The following is a 22827-nucleotide window of genomic DNA, read 5'->3' as shown; positions in this document are numbered from 1 at the left end:
TGACGATCTCTAATTGGTCTTTTAAAACCAGATCAGGTTTCCCTGCTGGCCAGAGGCTCCTCTTGCAAAATTCCCTCGTTCTGTTTCCTGGCTCCTGCCAGGGGCCAAGATCCCTCTCACCCCTCAGACGGGTCTTCAGGAAAAGAACCAGGTTCCCTGTTTGCCAGGGACCTCGCCAACCAAAAGCCTACCTCTTTGATTTAATTGTCCTGGGGCGATCTGCTCTTGGTGTTGCACTGGTCCCTGTCGCCTGCGTTGTCTGCCACTGTGTCAGTACCCGCCGGTCCCGGCCGCTGTGCCAGCTACGTTGCCCGCCGTGCGCGTCTGGTTCCGGCCGCCGCTGCCCGAAGTTTTTTTTTTTTTTTAAAGATTTTTATTTCTTATATATACATGGTTCTTCCTGCATGTATCCTGCAGTACAGAAGAGGGCACCAGACCTCATTACAGATGGTTGTGAGCCACCATGTGGGTGCTGGGAATTGAACTCAGGACCTCTGGAAGAGCAGCCAGTGCTCTTAACCTCTGAGCCATCTCTCCAAACCCCAAATCTCTCAAGTTTTAACAGTTCAAACATTGCACAAAAGCCCAAATTCTGAGTCTCCTGTAAAATTCAAGGCAGTCTCTTAACTGGACCCTGTATAATCTAAAAAGAAGTTATGTATACTTCTAGTATACAGTCGTACAAAGTGAACATTCTCATTCCAACAGGAAGGAATAAAGGTCTCGCAAGGAAAGTCTGAACCAAAGCAAACATCAAATCCTGCAGCTCCATGTCTGTCATCTGGGCTCCAGAGCCTTGGGTCTCATCCCTGTCCTATGTCCTGTTTCCTGACACTTTACCTCTTCGCATTTGCATAGTTGTAAAATCAGTGTCATGTGAATACTGCCTACTTGTTTGTAGCCTGACCTCTTTGGCCACAGCTCCATCAGCTGTGTCCTTGAACAGGATCCGTGCAGGCTTTGTCTTTTCAGGTCTTAAGGTTTGCAGTGAATTTGTTTCTTCAGCTCTCTACGGGTGTACTCCTGTACTCAAGGCTGCATTCCTGTCGTCCAGATGCAAGAGTGAGCTTTCTCCTTCATGGTGTCAGCCTCCTTAGTAATTGCCACTGCCTCAGAGAGCTCCTGCTCTGTTTGCCCTGTTTATGACTTTAACTGAGTTCAAGCAGTGAGTGATGGTTATGGAACAGTCTGAATGTTGTGCTGCCTTACAGTTCCCTCCACCAAACAGCTCAGTCTCTTGAGTTTAAGTTCAACCTCATTCATTATCAGGGCAGGACAGCAAGCAGCCAGAGTTTTTTGTTGATGGTAGTTCATTTTAGCTTTGATGTGTGTGTGTGTGTTTCCGTACTACAGTATATTACAAATGGCTTCTAATCCAGTTCTCAACAGTCTTTAGTCCCCTCTGAAGCTCTGTAAAGACAGTCTTTATGCCTGCCATCATTCTGGTTCTCCATAGTCTACCAGAATGGCCTTTTAAACTCTGCTTACCAGAACTTTTCTAGCCACAGACTCAAATGTTTTCACATCTCTCTTAAATGCTAATCCCAAAGGCCTGAGAACTACATTTTAGGTTTATCACAGCAATGACTGCATTCCTGGCACATGGTACTCCTGGAACTAATTATTTGTATTAGTTGCTTGTCAGTGACCTGGGAATGCTACCACTCACATTCAGAATGGGTCTTCTCAGCTAAACTTACCTGGAATTCTCATAAATGTGGCTTAGTGACTTCAGATGTAGATAGATTGTCAAAAAAGACCAGCTGTCACATCCCTAAGATAAATGTTTTACCTAAGTGGGAGTCTAACACGAGGATTTATTTTCTACCAAAAATTTGTAAGGGAGTAATCCGTATTTATTTTATACCAGCAGTTGATCTAGGTGGGTTTTGAACTAACATTGACTATTGTAATAACAATTCTGTTCTCTTCCCACAGATGGAAGGTTCCAGAGTAGTTGATTTCATCATTTGTCATTCCATTTCAAACAGGATTCCCAGACAACCCAGAAGCTGAGAGACAACCTACATTTTATTCTTTACCATCTTCGTTGGAAAGAACACCCACCAAGGTGACAACAGCACAGAAAGTTACCTTTTGTTCACATGGCAATTCTGCCTTCCAACCAATTGCATCAAGCTGCAAAATCGTGCCCCAAAACCAGGCATCCAATCCTGAGTCACCTGGAAAGTCCTTTCAGCCTATCACCATGAGCTGTAAGATTGTCTCAGGTATGCAGAGTGGGTGACATTGGCTAGTTGTTAGCATATTTTTGTTGTTGTTTTGGGAATTTTAAGGCAGGGTCCCAGACTGGCCTGGAACTAACTATATAGCACAGGCTGGACTTGAACTCGGGATATTCCTCCTGGCTCGGCCTTGCAAATGCTAAGGTTACATATGAAGCCACCATTCCCAGCTCAGAGAGGTGCTTCTACACAGTCCTGTGTATCGAAGGAAAGGTTAATCCTGTTTGTTGGCAAGGCTGTCACAGAGAAAAGCATAGCTCATTATATGTATGGAAAGAATTTCTGAGTAGGCGGAAGAAACGAGGCCCAAGGTATTCTAGTTATTTCCTGGTAAATGTGTGCTCTTCCAGTAGGATTAAGATTGGAATTGAGTTTGCAGAGTCTGTAGAAACCAGAATAACAAGTAGTAGAAAAACAGAAGCCTTTGGCTTTGTTTTAAGGGTTGAGTTGGAGTAGAATTGAATTGCCATTTATTTTCTCTGACCCTGCTAGAAAACGGTTCATCTTATGGACAGTCATTCTGAGACTTCCTTTTTGCTGAGGGCCTTTTTCTAGTGACAATTTCACATTTATACTAACTAAGGTAATGGGAACATACTTATGTTGGCTGTACTTCAGGAAAGACAGGAAGGGGCAGTTGAAAAATCTGAGTAGGGGAACATATATTTCTGTGTACTTTTATTTTATGTGTATGAGTGTTGTGGCTGCTTGTTTGTGTGCACCATATGTGTGCCAACGGAGGCCCAGAGAAGGCATTTATGCCTTGGAATTGGAGTTGCAGGCCATTGTGAAACACCATATATGTACTGGGAACAGAATCTGGGTCTTCTCCAAGAACAGCCAGTGCAATTAATTTCTGAGCCATCTGTTCAGCCCCTCTGTATAAATTTTAAAAAGGAAAATGGGAATATTTGCTGCTGTATGCAGACTGCTAAGCTAAATAAATATAATATGAATCTTTACAATCAACAGAGGCTAACAAACCTGTAATTTTATCTACTACTAAGAATTTTGAAGTTTCCTGCTTCAGGGGTGGAGTAGGTTGTATACATTGGTTTGAGGTTTACAGAAATTTACAGATGACAGCTTTGATGAGGTAGGTGACTAAGAGTGTTTAGCAGTACATGAGTAAAATTTGGAACTAATCTTTGGGGTTCTATGATGTAGTCTTGATAGAGATTTCTGTCTCTGGTTAGTAAGCTTCACATTTTCCTATTCAAAATATATTCCAAATCAAAACACAAAATTCCTCTATCTAGCTATTCACTTACCAATTTTAGTGTCTTTGAATATTCAGTATTATGAATATCAGCCTATGGTATTAAGAGATTTATCCTACTGAAATACAGCAGTTCCACATTGTTAGTATAAAACATTGCTTTTCAGATTTTTTTTAAATATAAATACAATTACATTATGTCTTCCAGATTCTCATCCCTTCTCCAAACCTTCTCATGTATTCATGCCCCCCCTTTCAAACTCATGGTCTTCTATTTTTTAATTATTGTTTTGTGCATGTATGTGTAAATAAATACATAAATGTAACCTCTTGAGTCTGTCTAGTATTGTTTGTGTGTATGTTTCAGGCTGACCACATGAGATTAGAGAACAATTTAGGTGCTCATCTCTGGGGAAAACCAGTTCTCCCTCTCTTGACAGTCTTTAATTACCTGTAGCTCTTCATCTAGGGGGAAGCCCTGTGCAGTTCTTCCCACCTGTGTTGGCATGTAAACTGTTTATCTTTTTCAGTCTTGTTTAAGTAGCCATGCTGTTGAAATTTTGCAGCCTAAGCTAATGACTAACTGAAATCTTAAGTTATGTATTTTTCGTGTCTCTGAACCAGTATTGGATGTGTGTTTCTATGTTTGTTGTTTGTGTGCATGCTATGATCATTTACCAAAAAAAATATTAGTTGAAAATAATAACATAAAATGAGTATCCACCATAAATGCCTGAACAAAATATCCGAATCTTGCTTGGTATTGTTTGTTCTGTGGGTCAGTTGGAGTCAGTGACTTAATCCCCTATAAAACTTGAAGATTTATGCCAGCTGTGGTGATGCACACTTTTAATTCTAGCACTTAGGAGACAGAAGTAGGCGGATCTCTCCGAGTTCTAGGCCAGCCTGGTCTACAGAGTGAGTTCCAGGACAGCCAGGGCTACAAAGAGAAACTCTGCCTCATAAAATAAATAAAAACTTGAAGGTTTCATAAAGAAGCCTTCATTCCTTCCCCACATGATGCTTTCAGTTCAGGAATGAGAGAAAAAGACAGGGGCAGATTCAGACTCATCCAGCAGACAGACAGTGGAAGACTGAAAGAACACAGTAGAGCAAGCCAGTCTGAACTGGCTTGTAGTCAGTGACACAAGGTAGAATGTTTTCTAAATTTCTTTTCCTCCAGCTCACGGAAATCCTTGTGATTCCTGAGTGCTGTGATTAACAGCATGTGCCTGGCCTGCTTTTTAGAATTATGTGCATGCCAGAGGGTCTTGTTGAAATGTCATTCCGTTCCACCCCCCCTCCAAAGTCTCATGTGTTTCTGACTAGCCTGGAACTCAATATGTAAAGCAAGCTAGATTTAAATTAAAAGATCTTTCTGCTTCTGCCTCCTGAGTGCTGTCATCAAGGCCTGTGCTACCACACCTGGTCTGAGAATCTATTTCTCTTTTTCTTTCTAAGTTTTTATGTGTAGAAGTGTTCCGCCTGCATGCATGTCTGTGAACCACACATAAGCAGTGCTAGTAGAGGCCAGAAGAGAGCTTTTAATGCCCTGGAACTGAAGCTACAGGCAATTGTGAGCTGACATGCGGGTACTGGGAAGTAAACCCACTTCCTCTAGAAGAGCACCAAGTGCTCTTAACTTTTGAGCCATCTCTCCAGCCCCAAAATCTGTTTCTAATTAGGTGCTCAATTTGCTGTTCTGGGCTGATTCCAAGTACATGATAGCTGAACCTGAACCCAACTACACTGACTGAGCCTGGCTCAGTATCTGAAATTCCTGTTCTCTTGTCTGACATTACCATTGCCTTTGATGCCCTCCTACTTAAATTATATGTGTACTTTTTTCTCTCCTTTTCTTAATTAACAAAGGTTCTCCAATATCAACTCCAAGTCCATCACCATTGCCTCGCACCCCAACTTCCACTCCAGTTCATGTGAAGCAAGGTACTACCAGCTCTGGTATAAATAACCCTCATGTTATTGTGGATAAGCCTGCACAGGTTATTGGAGCCTCCGCTCCGAGTGCAGGTATGTATAAGCAATATTCATGCAATCTAAAGGTTTGATCTTTTACTAATGATAAAATCCTACCATGAACCAACCCTCCATCCATAAGTAAATGTATATGAAAAGGAAGCCATACTGTTTCTCTGAGGAAGATTCTCTTGTGTATGAAAGTTCAAAGTTTAGTTCAATTAGAAGCCTTTTCTACAGCCACCACACTGCCCTGTAGTCTGGCACAGCTGCATGGAGCCTGCCTGCAGTCACCACACTGCCCTGTAGTCTGGTACAGCTGCATGGAGCCTGCCTGCAGTCACCACACTGCCCTGTAGTCTGGTACAGCTGCATGGAGCCTGCCTGCAGTCACTACACTGCCCTGTAGTCTGGTACAGCTGCCTGGGGCCTGTCAGGGTTTCTAGGTTTGGTTTTTAAATATTCTTTTACTAACTTTGTATCCATTTCTTTCATTTAATTTATGTTTATACACATGCTCTCAAAGTGTAATCTTCCCCTATTAAGGGAAATAGTGAACAGAGAAATAAAATAAAATGAATGGTATTAAGGTAATGGGGATGGTTTCTCTACCCCATGTATTAGAATGAACACATTATTATATATACTGGGCTTTTTCAATTAGGTGTTTTGTTTTGTTTTGAATCTTAGTTTTAGAGTTGTTTACGTGTAGAACTGATTTGAGAAGTACTGCTTTCAGCATATTTGGGTATGCTGAGCATTTTGGGGCTACATATTAGTTTTAATAATCAGCCACAACTCTGAAGAGGCAAATTTGGTAGGTGAAATAAGTTGCTGAATATCACTTTAGAGCTTCAGTTAATATTTACTGTCGATAATTGTGCAGTTGTGGAATAACTTGTCATAGGGGTAGCATTTGGAGACAGGTGCATCAGAAGCTGGCATTCACCGAATGTATGCATGTTGGCTCACCTGCTAAGTGACCTACGCCCTTGTGTCATACTGTCGCTTCTTGTATAGGGAGCAGAGTATGTTGTGTCACTGCTTCTTCATTTTGTCCTTAGGAGCTTCTCACTGTTTTCCAGGCTGGGAATGTGATCTGCTTGTAGGGGTGAAGTGTGGTGGGGTGTGTGTGTGTGTGTGCCTGCGTGTGGATATGCTCGTGTGTTTAGACTTTTAGAGTTATGAATTTTTAACCCTTAGTAATTCAAAGCATGGAAGGGTGGTAGAAAATGATTTTAAAATATATTTCTAAACTTTATTTTATTGATACATAATTGTTAAATCTGTTTTGCATATCAGGAAGTCCTACAAGCAAGCTCCCAGTGGCCTCTCAGATTTCCCAAGGAACAGGGTCCCCTGTTCCTAAAATTCATGGAAGTAGTTTCTTAACATCTACAGTCAAGGTAAGCTCTCCCTGCTGTGTAGTCTCAGAAGGCGTACCACTGATGACAGTTATCTTGAAGATTATTTCCTCCTGGGGTAGAAGACAGTTCTCAGTGTGTCTATCAAGTGATCACCCTGTATCAATTTGAAAGCTCAGTGTGGGGAAAGAGGCGGCCTTACTTATTTTGTGGAGGGGACAGTTGTATTAAAAATACTTCTGTAGAGGGTGAAGAAATGACTCAGCCATTCAGAGTGCTTGCTGTTCTTGCAGAGGACCTACACCTACCCGGCAGCCCACAACTCTCTGTTACTTCAGCTTCAAGGGGTCCAGTACCCGCTTCTAGCCTCTGTGGGCACTGTGTGCGCACGCACGCACGCACGCGCGCGCACACACACACACACACACACACACACACACACACTCTCCGTGGACAGCTGGGCTGGTTTCTGCTTCTTCAGGCTGGTCTCAGAGTCTTTGCAGTTTCCCTTATCTGAGAGGGAATCTCTACAGTCCTTTTTACTTCTTCTTAGAGGAAGGACCCTGGTGAATCTGCTCAGTTTCAGGGACTTCGGAAGCTATTTTGAATTGTTTACCTTGTATTTAACAGAGCTTCCCTGGGAGATGGAATGTTTTATTCTTCAGGAAACTGCTGTACAACACGGGTAGAATACTTGCCTAATTTGCACAAGGCTTTGGATTTAATCCCCAGTGCCACATAAAACCAAGTGTTATGGTGTACACATGTAATCAGAGCACTCAGGAAGTAGAGGCACCAGGATCAGAAGTTCAAGTTTGTCTTTGACTAGATAGTGAGACCAGCCTTGGCTATATGACACCCTGTCATAAACAATAAAGTTAATCACTAAAAATTTAAATAGAACTCTAACATTCATCAGGACATAGATGAGTTAAAACTTTTTTTAGCATTTGGTTTCCTTGTTTTTGTATTTTGAGGCAGGGTCTCACCATGTAGTCCAGGCTAGATGGGAACTAGCAGTCCTCCTTTGTCAGCCTCCTGAGTTACAGGAGCGCAGGTGGGAATGTGTACCTTACTGGTTATTTGCTTTGAGAACGGAATTACAGTGGCTTCATAGAAACTTGGAAGATCCATGAGCGTTTTGGGTTTTTGTTTTCTTTTGTCTTTGTGCTATTGGGTGTGGTGGGTTTACATCAAATGTAAGTGGCTGTAATATCCGAAATAATTTGTTTGGGCCTATTGTGTAATAAATGGTTTTACACACAGCAGGAGGATTCTTTATTTGCATCTATGCCACCTCTTTGCCCAATCGGTAGTCACCCTAAAGTGCAAAGCCCCAAAGCTGTGACTGGAGGACTTGGAGCTTTCACAAAGGTGAGTGTGCGCCACAGCGTTGCCCCCGGGACCAGTGGTCGTTTTCCATTGTTCAGACATAGGTCCACATCCTGGGAGTACAGTGAAACGGGAGTTCAGAGGCCACAGACTGGGTGTGTCTCTACTGCTTTCCAGCCTTGTGATAAGTGACAGAAGAGTTATGGGATTGAGTTGAGAGCCTGTTTGGTCCCTTTACTACCTCTTAAGGTCTATTAAAGCAGTATTTTTCCTTTCTCATGAAGCCATCTTGTAATACCAAGCTTCATTATTAATATTATTGCAGAGAGACTAGATTCAAATGTTAACAGTAGGTTCTTCCTCCTACTCCCCTGTCGGGTACTTATTCACTGTCATTGTTTGTTGCAAGGTGATCATCAAACAGGAACCTGGGGAAGCCCCTCATGTGTCCACCACAGGAGCTGCCAACCAATCACCATTCCCTCAGTATGTGACTGTGAAAGGGGGTCACATGATAGCTGTATCCCCTCAAAAACAGGTCATAAGTGCTGGAGAAGGGACGACTCAGTCTCCAAAGATTCCACCCTCCAAGGTTTGTATGGTTTTTGGGGTGGAGGTGGGGTGCCAAGGTAAAATGTAGGTTATTTATCTGAATAGCTGACAGGTGCCAAAATGATTTAGGGTGAATGAGTTGCTGAGCCCGTATTAGCCCATTCAGAAAAGACTCAGTAACATGTGCCCTGTACTGTCTGTCCCTGACAAGAGTGGGCGTGTTTAAACAGAAGCCCCAGGAATAGTCTAAGGGGCATAGGGACATTGAAGCCTCTCTCCAGCGTAAAAGTAGCAGGCCCTGTTGGTTTTCTACTTGATTTCAGTGTGCATTGTTTTGACCTGTTCATTTGTCCAGACTGTGTGATTCGTTTTGTTTTGAGATGACCTTAGATTCAAGGCAACCTTAGTATCTCAATATCCCAAATGCTAGGATTACAAGTATGTGCCATTTGGTTCATTTTATTAATAACTTAGAAGTACCAGAGAATAAGCACATAAGGAACTTTGAAGTAGTACATAATCCATATTCTACCACGTCAGTCACATATTAAATCTATCGCCTGCTTTAATGCCATGCTCATATTTATACGTTTCTTGTAGTTCTCAGACTACATGTTCAAGCAGGTATTTTTCATTCCCATTTTATGATGTGAAAACCATGAGTTTGAGGGGCTTGGAACCTTCCTGGAGAATATATGAACATGCAGCATATAGCTAGGGAGTGATAGGAGGCTGAAACGTGTGTCTTTTTGCTCCAAATGCACCACGCCAGGACTGGTGAGATTTATAAGGTGTCCTCTCTAACCTAAGCTTGCTATTGGAACACGTAGTTATCTTATCCCGGTGTTTTGGTGGGTATGTTCTGAGGCTATTGGGAATGTTTTATGGGTGTTTATGTTTCAACTTCAAAGCCCAGACTGTCTTGGAGAGTGAATTGTTTTGAGAAGAATCTCTAAAATGGAAGATGGTGTTACATAAATTGGGTTAGTTTAGATAAGTAGGTCTTTCTTGGGATAAAGATGAAAATTCAGTGTTACAAGTTGTTTTTAAATCTGTAAGAATCTGTAATGTTTCCAAAACTTATCTCAGCAGACAGTTTATCTTCTGATTTAAAACATAGCAATTCCTTATCTGTCCCAAATTTACTGCGTCACAATTTCCCCCAAGAGCCTGGGAATTAGTTTTTCATAAGCTGCCTGCCACCTCAGATGCCCTAGGCAGCTAGAAAATGCCACAGTGTTGCTTTGGCCTCAGGTGAGCTCTGCCACCCCGTCAGTGAGTCATTTGCTGTTTGTAACTATTGTTCTGTGCTTGCCAACAACAGAGTAGAACCTGGGGCCTCACGCGTGTCAGACAAGTATTCTACAACTGAGCTCAGCTTCTTTTTACTTTAACATTTAACATTTTGAGGTAGGTCAACCTTGTAACCCAGACTGGCCTGCAGTCCTTCTGCCTTTGCCTCTGGAGTTGCTCAGATGGCCTCTGTGGCTTAACTTCTATTCAGGCTGTCTTACACATGCTACTTTTAAAAACCTCTTGTTTGTTTGTTCGTTTGATTGTTTGATGTGTACATGTCTTTTGCCTAAGGGCGTTCTGTGCACCATTTGCATGCAGTGCCTCTGAGACCAGATGAGGGTATCATATTCCTCTAAGACTGGAGTTGTAGACACCTATTAGCCAAGAAGAGGTGAGGGGAATCAAGCCCTGTGCTTTTAGCCACTGAGACATCACTCCAGCTTCTTACTCATTATTTAAAATATATTATGCTATATATAGGGGAAAAGGTTTTTTTCTTGTCTTTGTTTTTTACATTTATCCATGTGTATAGGGACACAGGTGTGAGACAGGTAGACGACTACTTGATGCAGTTAGTTCTCTCCAGGGTCCCAGGGATCAAATTCAGATGATCAGGCTTAGTAACAAGTGCCTTTACCCAGTCAGCAGTCTCACTGGACCAAGGAAATATATGGTTTTACCGATTAAAAAAAAAAGGTTGTATTCATTTATTTATTTTGCATTTATTTATGTGGGGTAGAAGAATGCCACAACATGCTTGTAGAAATCAGAGGACAATTTGTAGGATTCATTTCTCTCCTTCTGTCATTTGGACCCAGGGATCAAAGTCAGGTCGCCAGACTTGGTGAAAGTTGCCTTTTCTGATTGAGCCCAGCTGGCCCCAGTGTAGGCTTTTGACAAAACTAGTATTGCAGGCAGATATAGATACTGAGAATCCAACTTGGGACGTCTGCAAGAATAATATGTGCCTTTTTAAAAAGTTTTTTTTTTTCTTAATTAACTAGAGCCATCTATCCAGTCTACCTTTTAAGTTTTCATTGTAGAGCTCTTTGGTTAAATTGATTTTTTTTTTTTTAAGCTTTTGTGAATTAAGATTCCCACTATCCAGTTTTTTGGTTTTGTTTTGTTCTTGTTTTTGTTAACAGGTTGGTTTGTTACTGGTATATAGAAAAGCTGCTGATTTGTATCCCACTGCTTAGCTTAGGGTATTTAACAGATCTGAGAGTTTCCTGGTGGCATTTTGAAGGTCTTTTTATGGTACTGTGTTGTCTACAAATGGAAGATTTGGCCTCTTCCTTTCCTATTTTTATCCCTTTTATTTTGTTCCCTTTGTCTAACTGCTTTAGTTGACATTTCAATAAGGACCCTGAGTAAGAAACAAAAATCCAGTTGAAATCCAACCATTTATTCACAGATTGCTGCCTAGAGGCCAGTTAGGGCTAACCTTGCCTTCCCTAGCCACCCACTGAGCCCATCCTCCAAGTACCTGGGTTACTTAACATCTTAGGCTGGTCAAGCTCCATAGTAAGACCTGTCTCACAAAAAGGGCAGTGGGTATTGGCATTAAATCTTAAGACTCAAATAACAGTCTTGCTGTATCCCCTTCTTCAGTTTTTTATGAAATAAGAATTTTTTTTTATAGACGCTCTTTGATTGCCCCTCAGAGGTATGAAGAACAGATGATGGAAGAAAGCGTCATTCTCAAGGGTTGCCCCTCTGACCTCCACACCTGGACATATAAAATAAAGTGTTTTTATTAGGACTTTGAGAAATTTCATTTTCTGGTGTGTTCATATTCCTTCTTCAGAAAGTTATGAAGTTCCTCATTGAAAATCCCTCATCATACTTGTTTGCTTAGAGTTATTCCAAGGTATTTTATGTTGTCTGTGACGGGTATTGATTCTCTGATTTCTTTCTCAGCCCATTTATCATCTGTGTATAGGAGGGCTACTGATTTTTTTGAGTTAGTCTTATATCCTGCTACAATTATTGAAGGTGTTTATGAGTTGTAGAAGTTCCTTGGTAAAGTTTTTTGGGTCACTTATGTAAACTATCATATCATCAGCAAATAGTGAGAGTTTGACTTCTTTTCCAATTTGTATCCCCTTGATCTCCTTTCTATTATCTTATTGCTCTAGCTAGGACCTCAAGAACTATATTGAATAGATATGGAGACAGTGGACAACCTTGTCTTGTTCCTGATTCCAGTGGAATTACTGGGAGTTTTTCTCCATTTAGTTTGATGTTGGCTGTTGGCTTGCTGTATATTGCCTTTATTATGTTTAGGTATGTTCCTTGTATCCCTGCTGTTTCCAAGACCTTTATCATGAAGGGGTGTTGTATTTTGTTGAAGGCTTTTTCAGCATCTAATGAGATAATCATGTCTGATTTTTTTTTCTTTCAATTTGTTTATATGACAGATTACATTGACAGATTTTCATATGTTGAACCATCCCTGCATCTCTGGGATGAAGCCTACTTGGTCGTGGTGGATGATTTTTCTGATACAATATATTCACATTCCCTTTGTTACCCATCTGTTTAAGTTATTTTTTTATTGCTATGATAAGACGACATGATCACCATGGTAGGGAGCATGGCAGTAGGCAAGCAGTGGCCGAGAGCTTACATGTGATCATAAGCATAAGGCAGGGAGTGCTAACTAGGACTAGAGCTGACTTTTGAAACCTCAAAGCCCATACCTCCTAATCCTTACCACTTTTACCAACTGAAAACCGTGTGGTCAAATATAGGAACCTGTGAGTGCCATTCTCGTGCTAACCGCCACACCACCCAACTTGGAGTAGGGTGTCATCTCCCACCATTGAGTCCAGTTTCTGTTGTCCAGCTAGCTTTGGGAGTGAAGCCCCAAAGTTGCTCAACAACTCAAAAAGTAATTCATTCCTGCTACTGTTTTTATTAGCTAGTATGAGGTGTCTATTTGAGATTTTGTGCCCCCGCTGTAGGGTTGATGGGGAAGGCCTTTAATGTTAGTTATCCTTTCCCATAGTTTCTTCTCTACCCCCACCCTCACATCCTCCATCCCAAATTAACCCTTCGTTCCATTATTCCCATTTAATCCTTTATAACACTGTGTTCTACATCCCCTCCCTTGTTACTTTATTTTTTAAGTTTTTTGTGACAGGGCTTTTCTGTGTATCCCTGGCTGTCCTGGACATCACTCTGTAGACCAGGCTGGGCTCGAACTCACAAAGATCCACCTGCCTCTGTCTCCCAAGTGCTAGGATTAAAGGAGGGTGCCACCCACCACCGGCAAACCAGCAATTTTTTATTTTTTGTTCCCTTGATACTTTAGTCTGGTGCTTTACACTGCTCAGCCATCCTGACACCCTGCTTACCGCTCTTATTTTCTTTTTTTTTTTTTTTAAATTTTATTTATTATGTATACAATATTCTGTCTGCATGTATGCCTACAGCCCAGAAGAGGGCACCAGACCTCATTACAGATGGTTGTGAGCCACCATGTGGTTGCTGGGAATTGAACTCAGGACCTTTGGAAGAGCAGGCAGTGCTCTTAACCTCTGAGCCATCTCTCCAGCCCCCCGCTCTTATTTTCTTAATTTTGTGTGTGTGTTTAGTTACGTCCAAGTGAGTATAGGTGCTGTTGGAGGCCAGAGGCCTTGAATGCCCTGGACCTGGTGTCACTGGCAGTTATGAGCTACCTGCATACGTGCAGTGAATTAAACTAGGGTCCTCTGAGTGAGCAGTACTTGTTCTTAGTCTCTGCGCTGTCTTCACAGCACCTTGGACTTTTTAATAATTCAAATATTTCACTAAAATATTGAAAATAATTAATCACTATCTAACTCTTCATATATATAATCACAAAAATAGTCAAATGCCTATTAGCATATACATATTACTTTAGTGTGGTCTTTTTCTCCTCCAGATGAAGTCTGTTCTTTCTAGAAATAATTCCATCCATACCTTTTGAAAACCTTTAGTTTTATGTGTTTAGATGTTTTGTTGCCTGTGTGTCTGTGTAGCATATGCTTGCCTGTGCTTCAAGACTGTAATGGTCTGTCCTGTCCCTTTAAGAGACAAGCCCCACCCACTCCCCCCTCCACTGCTGAGGTGGGCTGATCTGCTTGCATTCTGAGCTCTTTATCCTTTCTGTCTCTCAAGGAGGTAGCTGCTGCCGTGGCTCCTTCCTTTCTCTGGTTCTCTCTTTTTTTCTCTCTCTCTCTCTGCCCTTCTCCCCCTTTCTCCTCCATAACCCACTAAATAAATATCCAATCTCACATTGCATGGCGTGCCTATTTGTCTGTCTTCACCCGCCGCACAGCTCCCTGCTTGGTACCCAGCTGCCTTTGTGACCCACCGTGGTCTCATGCCCGCTGCCCGCCGCCGCCACTTGGGGTCCTGCAGCATTTCTGCCGTTGTGCCCCTCAGGGACCTGCAGCGTTTTTAATTTTAAATCATAACAGAGACTAGAAGAAGGAGTCACATCTCCTGAAGCTAGAGTTACAAGGATGTGAGCTGCCCAATGTGGGTGCTGGAAACTGAACTCAGGTCCTCTGGCTGAGTAATGCACGCTTAACAGGGGTCATCTGTCCAGCCTTTGCTTTTGAAGACAGGGTCTCGTGTAGCCCAGACTGACCTCCATCTCCTAATTTCTGCTCCCAAGTGCTGGAGGTGTAGATGAGCAGGAGCACACACAGCCTGTAGGCAGAGACTGTCAAGACCTGAGTAATCACACAGAAACTGTACTAATTACAGCACTGTTGGCCAATAGTCCAGGCATTTTCCTAGCTAGCTCTTATATCTAAAATTAACCCATTTCTTTTAATCTGTGTATCGCCACAATGCTGTGGCTTACCAGCTAAATTCCGGGTTTTGTCTCCTTGTGCAGCTACAGGATGTCTTCTTGACTCAGCCTACTCTCTATCTCTGTTCTGATTTCTGACCTGGTTTTACTCTGCTAAGCCATTGGCTGAAACAGTTTCTTTATTAACCAGTGGTAATAAAACATATTCTTAGCATACAGAGGGGAATCCCACATCAAAAGAGTGCTGCCTACTATTCTCTTTTGCTTTAGAGTGGAGGGCATTGTGATACTTAGGTAGAGATGTTAGACCCCGAGGCTGATAGGACCCACATGTGGGAGCGCTAACCCCCACAGGAGTTCTCCAGCCTTCTGCCCTCACATACAGTAAGTTAAATAAGGGCAGGAGGCCTACATTTCTTGTGACTCAGTTAATATTGTTTCCTTCTTGAGTTGCTATTATTTGTGTTTATGGACACATATGTGGCAGGGCGTGCATGTGTATCCAGAGAGCAACTATGAAGTTGCCTCTCTACTTCCAACTGTGTGGGCTCCCGGGGTCAAACTCAGGTTGTCGGGATTATGAGTTAAGCCCTTTACCCACTGGATCCTCTCACTAGCCCTAATCATCTCTTCTAATATAACATTTTTCTGCTTTATTCTCTTAGAACAAGCTGCTTACATTTTTTTTAATTAAAAAGAAATTACTTTTAGAAACAGTTACAATTTAAATTTTTGGGGTTCTGGATTTTTTTTTTTTAAGTAGGGCTGGAGATGTAGCTCAGATGGCAGCGTGCTCACCACCACTCACAAAACCCTGAGTTCAGTACCCAGAATCAGATGCATTGGACTTGGTGGCACCGCCCTGTAATTCCAGCACACAGGGTTTACAGAATTTCCAGCTCATCCTCAACTATATAGCAAGTTTGAGGCTGACCTGGAATACATGGAACCCAGAGTAAATTTTTTTCAATTCACTATTTTTGTTTAAAATGTTTCCTTTTTTTCTTCTTTCTTTATTTCTTTTTCTTTCTTTTTTTTTTTAACCGTGTTTGTCCTCGAGGAGGGAGAGATGAGGGGCGGTAAATAAAAAGGTTCTTTTCCCTAGTATTGGGTGGAAAGCTATCACATGGTGAGGAAAGACAGGGCCACTCAGATGGGCAGACTACAGAGTTTACAGAACAGTCTGGGTGGGGTGGGGTTTGCAGTTTTCATAATGTGACGTTTGAAGCCCCTGCCTTTCCAGCAGCACAGGATGCTTATATGGATGTTTATATATTCCTGTGCTATACACGGTCAACTGAAGATGGTTTGAAATATAACACTGGAAAACGCTTCTGTTATTTATTAATGTTGTAAAACTATGTGTAGTGTGATCCCAGTTCTAATTACAGAGAACATTGAAAGGTATTGGAAATAAAAACATTAGGAATTTTTTTTTTCTTTTTGGTTTTTCATGACAGTTTCTCTGTGTATCTCTGGCTGTCCTGGAACTCACTCTGTTGCTCGGCTGGCCTTGAACTCAGGGAGATATATACCCCCCCCCCTCCGCCTCTGCCTCCCTGAATACTGGGATTAAAGGCGTGTACCATCACTGCCCGGCTACATTAGGAATATTTTTGAGAATTGGTTTTGTATTTATCTTTTCTAAGTTTGTGTATGTATAATGCTTTCCTATTATAGTGGAAATTTTGGGACTGTCACTAAACTTTTGTTTTATGGCAATACTTTAACCATACGAGATATTTTTCTCGTATGTCTTGGCATCTTTGTTTGCGACAGTTAGATTTTTGTGTGATACCACCCAACCCCAACCCCTGCTATGGCTTTGTTTTTACTGGAGCAGAGTGCCTGCTTCAACCCCAGAGAACTCAACAGAGCTATGCAAAATAATAATTGTCTTTTGTCTTGAGCAGGTTGTTGGCGTGCCTGTGGGCTCTACCTTACCTTCCACAGTGAAGCAGGCTGTGGCAATCAGCAGTGGCCAAATCCTTGTCGCCAAAGCCAGTTCTTCTGTCACCAAGGCAGTTGGTCCAAAGCAAGTGGTCACCCAAGGAGTTGCCAAAGCAATCGTGAGTGGAGGTGGAGGGACCATTGTTGCTCAGCCAGTACAGACCTTAACCAAGACTCAGGTCACAGCTGCTGGCCCACCGAAGAGTGGCTCCCAGGGCTCAGGTAACTGATGGGACTTAATTGCCTCACTATATGGAATTAACTATGATTTGACTTGCTGTCAGGTTCTGGTTTCTTTTCATGGATTTTGTGGGGGGGGGGGGTGGATGGTGTTGAGACAGGGTTTCTCTGGGTAGCCTTAACTGTCCTGGAACCTGCTCTGTAGATTATGCTGGCCTTGAACTCATGGAGATCTACTGTGTGGGTGAGGAGAATCGAATCCAGACCATTAGGAAAGTGCTGGTTAGCCACTACACCTGGACTGTTTTTATATAGAGACTATAAGTAGTTTAAGTTTCATTTTATGTATGCACTGTAGATTTCTGTTCGAGTGAAATAAAAATCAAAGATTTGTATGATGTAGATCTGAAGTCTTTTTCAGCCATTCTTGTCCACTTTGAGGTGTGCTTCAGCTCCATTTGAAATGTATAACTAGTGAACGCTCTACCAAGCTGAAGTTTGAACAACATGAATAAGCCATCGCCCTCTGTTTCTGAGAGCACGAACACAAAATGCCTAAGATCTTTTGTTTTTGAGGTTTATTTATTTTTATTTTATGTGTAAATCTGATACCTGAAAGCTTTGTACAGTCAGTGAAGAAACTTTGTTTTCGTCGTGTGGCCACAGTACCTAGCAATTAGTTAGCTTCAGTAAGTATTTGTTAAATGTTGTCTACAAATTCTTCTCTGACTGTGACATTTGGGTCTGTTCCTGCTGGAGTTGGTGGTGGCTGCTCTCTGCTGGTTCCTTTTGCTATTCCCATAGGAATCATGCAAAGTACCATAGTGACAGTAAAAGGGTGTCATCTACTCTCCCAAGTCTCTCCAGGAAAATCATTGTTCTCAGTTAGAGAGAGAGAGAGAGAGAGAGAGAGAGAGAGAGAGAAGAAACCGGGGAATTATTTTTATTTTATGTGTATGAGTGTTTTGCGGACATAAATGTCTGTAAACTGTGTGCGTGAAATGCCCTCAGGAGCCAGAAGAGGGAGACATCCTTAGGACCAGGAGCTAGAGATGATTGTGAGCCACTGTGTGGGTGCTGAGAACCAAACCTGGGAAGAGCAGTTGGTGCTCTTAACTGCCAGTGCACTTCTCCAGCCCCTATAATGAATCTTCAAAAAAGAAAAAAAAAAAATTGGCAAGTGTGTGAGAGTCTGACTTGGTGGTTCATACTTAACAACCTTGGTGTGTGGGGAAAGCATGAGTTCAAATCCAGCCTGATCTCTGTAGTGAGTCTCTTTACAAAGCAGGGGAGGAGACAAAAGATAGAAGAAATCGTCAGGACTGGGGAGATAGGCTCATTGGCATGCAAAATTAAGATGTAGGCTCAGTCTGTTTATATACAGCATTAACTTGTGGAAGGCTTTTTTAGTATGTAAATTATTTTTAGTTTAAGACATTTAGAAAATGAACTAAATTGACTCTTCGTTAGTGTTTTTTAAATATGTATGTTAATTGTTCCGTGTTTTAATTTTAGAATATTATCCATAGTTGATCTTATCTTCTTGTCCTCCCCCTCCCCCTTGCTTCTTATCGTTTTAGTAATGGCAACATTGCAGCTACCAGCCACTAATTTGGCCAACTTGGCAAATTTGCCTCCAGGCACTAAACTGTACCTTACCACAAACAGCAAGAACCCCTCAGGAAAAGGGAAGCTGCTGCTAATTCCTCAAGGAGCCATCCTGCGAGCTACCAACAATGCCAGTTAGTCCATGTTTCCATCACTTGGTCCCTGGATCTCTGCATGGGTTCATCTCGTCCAGCTGAGGGACAGTTGGGTTGTTGTCTTTGGAGATTGGATCAGATGGGTTGTGGAGAGGCCTGGCTACTCAGGCTGTGTTAGCGAAGAACTGGGGAAGGGTTCATCTGCTTGCAGTGGCTGGGTTGTTTTCTAAAGCAGATGTGCAAGGATAGGAGCCAGTTGTCTCTGTGGCTAGTTTTTTGTTGTATTGTTAGGTTTAAGAATTCTGGGTTCAAGCTAAGTGAGTGGGTGTCTAAAGCCCCAAGGAAACCAGGTAGTTTATTTAGTTACTTAAAACATTGCTTTGACAATGGCAGTGTGGGTGGTGTTGAAAAAGTACATATTTTCCTCTGAGTTGAAGTGTAATGTTACAGTAGCCAGGCTCCCTAGGCTGTTGACAAATTATCTCAGATGTGCACTGTCCTGTCAGGCCTGGTAAATGCTTAGATGGGAGAAAAGAATGACTCAGTGCACTGTGTAAGCCACTGCCATTTCTGTAGTGGGCCTTTACCGCTTAGTCTGGTCCGGTCTCCTCGCCCCCAAGTAGTGCAGTAAGCGTAAGGAAAGGCCAGCATCAGTACTACACTGCTGAAGCAGGGGAACCTCTGGTTTACAGTGTCCTTGGGGTCACAGACTACTGAGAAGGGTTGTGCTCGCTGTAATCAAGCTGAGGAAGATTGAACATATGCTTACAGTCCAGGGAGATCTTACCTGTTACTCACCAACATGGAAGGAAGAGAAAAGTCCTTCAGCTTTGGAGTGAGATCTGAAAAAGACTTGGGAACTTAGAGCCAAAGACAAATAATTTGAAACCACTTATCTCTTAAACGTTAGCATCAGATGCTCATCTTACAGCATTAAGTCAAAATGCTGTCAAGGACGTTTGTCATTGTAGTCAGGGTTAAGATACAGTTGACTGCGATCCTTTTGGAAGTACAAGTTAAATGTCCTCTGTCTAGAATGCTTGGGACCAGAGTTTTCAGTTTTTGGAATATTTATATAGATTTATGGAGTAATCATTTGTAATCCAGAAAAAATCTGAAATCTAATGTGCGCCATAATCCAGATCTTTGAGTGTTACTTAAGTCTCCAGAAGTTTTTGAATTTAAGATTTCCAGACTACAAGTGTTCAAGGTGTAAGTAGATTCAGTCTCGTCTTTAAACTTTGGGGGAGTTTTCCTCGCTCATCATAGGATAAGCAGATCATAGAGGAATGGTAGTGTGGACAAAGCATCTGCTCAACTGTTTCTTCTGTCGAGCTACTTTCTGTGATGTTCCTGTCACTCATTGTGCTTGCAGACCTCCAGTCTGGCTCGACCGCTGCTGCTGGTGGCAGTGGCGGCAGCAGTGGTGGTGCAGGAGGGGGAGGCAGTGGAGGTGGCGGCGGTGGCAGCGGAGCAGGAGGAACCCCAAGCACCACTGGCCCAGGAGGGGTATCCCAGCACCTGACTTACACATCCTACATCCTCAAGCAAACTCCCCAGGTCTGGGAAGTTTACCTGATCTTGTAAATTATTTAATTACCTGATAAATGCCTTTAATTACTATTGATTTGCCTTTACCATTCTAGGATCAGGGGTCAATACTACCATTTTAGCCATGTTATAAATCTGTATTTTGAGCTTGTTTTGTTTTGAGAGGTGAAAAGATATATTCAGAAATATTTAAATAATTGATGTAAGACCTTCCTGGAGGCTGGAGAGATGGCTCAGAGGTTAAGAGCACTGACTGCCCTTCCAGAGGTCCGGAGTTCAATTCCCAGCAACCACATGGTGGCTTATAGCCATTTATAATGAGATCTGGTGCCCTCTTCTGGCATGCAAGCATACATGGAAGGAATGTTGTATACATAATAAATAAATAAATCTTTAAAAAAAAAAAACCTGGGGCTGGAGAGATGGCTCAGTGGTTAAGAGCATTGACTGTTCTTCCAGAGGTCCTGAGTTCAATTCCCAGCAACCACATGGTGGCTCCAAACCATCTGTAAAGAGATCTGGTGCCCTCCTCTGGCGTGTGGAGGCAGAAAGTTGTATACATAATAAATAAATCTTTTAAAAAAAAAAAAAAAAAAACCTTCCTGCTAAGCTAATGTTAGAGTTTGCATTTGAATCCACATCTTTCTTCTCCAGAGAAAGCTTATGCTATGCTAATTGCCCCCATTCATCCATACGTTAATAAATAGTATTAATGTACAATTGAAATTCGGCTCTTAGGAAAACCAGAGGCAGCATCAGGCTGTGGTGTTTGGGTTGGATTTAATAAGGAAAAGCTCTCTGTTCCTTCTTTTTCCTTGTCGCTGAAGTGTTTATCCTCCAAAGGTGTAGTCAGATTTGGTCCAGACATTCTCCTTGAGGCTGGGAATGAATTCAGTTGCACTTTTAACCCATTCTGCAGCTGCAGTGCGTAGGGTAGGCTTCCTGGTGACACTCAACTGGCTTTCACTTCAGGTACTCGAGAGTTGTAGCAGGCAGCTGAGTCTTTCAGACTGTAGTCGAAAGTGATCAGATTCATTGTATTTCCATGAATTCTTTCCCCCAACTTAGGGTACATTCTTAGTTGGCCAGCCATCACCCCAGACACCTGGAAAACAGTTGACTACTGCATCAGTTGTTCAAGGAGCACTGGGAGTGAGCTCATCCTCTGCACAGGGACAACAGACATTGAAAGTCATCTCCGGACAGAAAACCACTTTGTTTACACAGGTAAGTGCGTACACACTAACACACCTGATGCATGACGATTATGCTGTTAATCTGCTTTTCTTTATACAAACTGGAGGAAATCCTAATGAAGCTAAGGTTATGTAACAGTTGGGGAAAATGAGTATAAACCTCAGGTTTAGGAACATATAATTCGAATGAGGAAAAAAGGCCAAGGGTTGTTGAGATATGGGAGTGGAACAACCTGGTGCACCTGATAGGGAGGATGGCCATCTGCTTCCATAGGAGACAGATTCCTTGACACTTAACTTTAAAGTTTCTGTGGAAGCAATTTCATGTGAGAGACAGACCCCAGTTCGTAAACTATATGACTTCAGCCGTCACACAACATAGTAAATGCTGTGGCAGATTAGGATTAGGGACACATTTTCCACAGCATTCTGTAAACCAAAGAAACAGTCACAGGATTTTGACTGAGCCGGGACACTGTGATCTTCCGTGAGAAGATATAAATCACAGGAGCAGAGACGTGTAGAGCAGCCTGGAGGCTCCTGTCTCAGAACTTGGTTCTGTTTTTGTTTTGTCAGATAGACACATTTTTTTGTCCTTTATGCCAATAATAAGATTTTCAGCTTTTTAAGTTTGTCACATTGCTTTTTACTGTTACACCGTTTGTATAATTCTGGAGCAAGCCACACTTCGTTTTCATGTTTTATCCGTTGTCAGTATATCTGCAGGGCTCAATTTAATAGACTTTGTTTAGCATTTTTCAAGAGATATTGATCAGTAGTAGTTATCTGTCTGATTTGCTCAACTATTTTTCTAACTTATTTAGTAGCTCGGCAGTTTAGGTTGTTTCTTCTTGAAGTTTTAGGGTTGTTTTTGTTTGGTTGTCATACATAATCACTTGTTCACTGAGGAGCTTTTGAACACAGTTGACGGTGTTTATTTTTATTTTCTGTCTTTTTTGGTGGGGGGATATTGAGACAGGGTTTCTCTATGTAGCTTTGGAGCCTGTCCTGGAACTCACTCTGTAGATCAGGTTGGCCTCAAACTCATCTACCTACCTTTGCCTCCTGAGTGCTGGGATTAAAGGTGTATGCCACCACTGCCCAACTTTTTTCTATCATTGTTACAATTTTGGTACTGGGAAGAATGGAAAACTATGGTGGGATGTGTTTAGTTCACAATTCTTAATTTGTGTACTTTTATTTCTGTGACAAACTGACTGACAGACACAACCTCAGAGAGGGAAAGAGGGAGAAAGGGTCTATTATAGTTCACAGTTCTAGATTACAGTTCACCTTAGTAGGAAGTCATGGCAGCCAGAAAGGAGGCAACTGGGAATGTTGCCTCCCCAGTCAGGAAGCAGCCTGGGACTCTAGATGGAGGGATGGTATCAACCACATTTAGAGTAGGTTATCTCACCTCAGTTACTATCACTTAAATCCGTCATAAACCTTCTCAGAGGATTGTTTCCACG

At 42.1% G+C, this 22827-nt stretch overlaps 1 protein-coding gene across 1 annotated transcript in view; it reads left to right on the top strand.

The window, feature by feature from the left end:
* Positions 1–22827, top strand: part of Yeats2 (YEATS domain containing 2) — an 81780-nt gene that overhangs the window by 35786 nt on the left and 23167 nt on the right. Inside the window, exons 8-16 of the mRNA XM_050131992.1 lie at positions 1992–2231; positions 5338–5496; positions 6745–6848; positions 8073–8180; positions 8548–8730; positions 16689–16947; positions 18486–18647; positions 19984–20168; positions 21228–21386. Of these exons, the coding sequence (XP_049987949.1) occupies positions 1992–2231; positions 5338–5496; positions 6745–6848; positions 8073–8180; positions 8548–8730; positions 16689–16947; positions 18486–18647; positions 19984–20168; positions 21228–21386 (1559 nt within the window). The remainder of the gene's footprint in view (positions 1–1991; positions 2232–5337; positions 5497–6744; positions 6849–8072; positions 8181–8547; positions 8731–16688; positions 16948–18485; positions 18648–19983; positions 20169–21227; positions 21387–22827) is intronic.

This window comes from Alexandromys fortis, unplaced genomic scaffold (genome assembly GCF_014885135.2).
Source record: "Alexandromys fortis isolate MF-2015 unplaced genomic scaffold, M_Fortis_MF-2015_v1.1 scaffold_380, whole genome shotgun sequence".
Lineage (NCBI taxonomy): Eukaryota > Metazoa > Chordata > Mammalia > Rodentia > Cricetidae > Alexandromys > Alexandromys fortis.
Note: the sequence above shows the minus strand (reverse complement) of the source record. Positions and strands in the feature narration are given on the sequence as shown.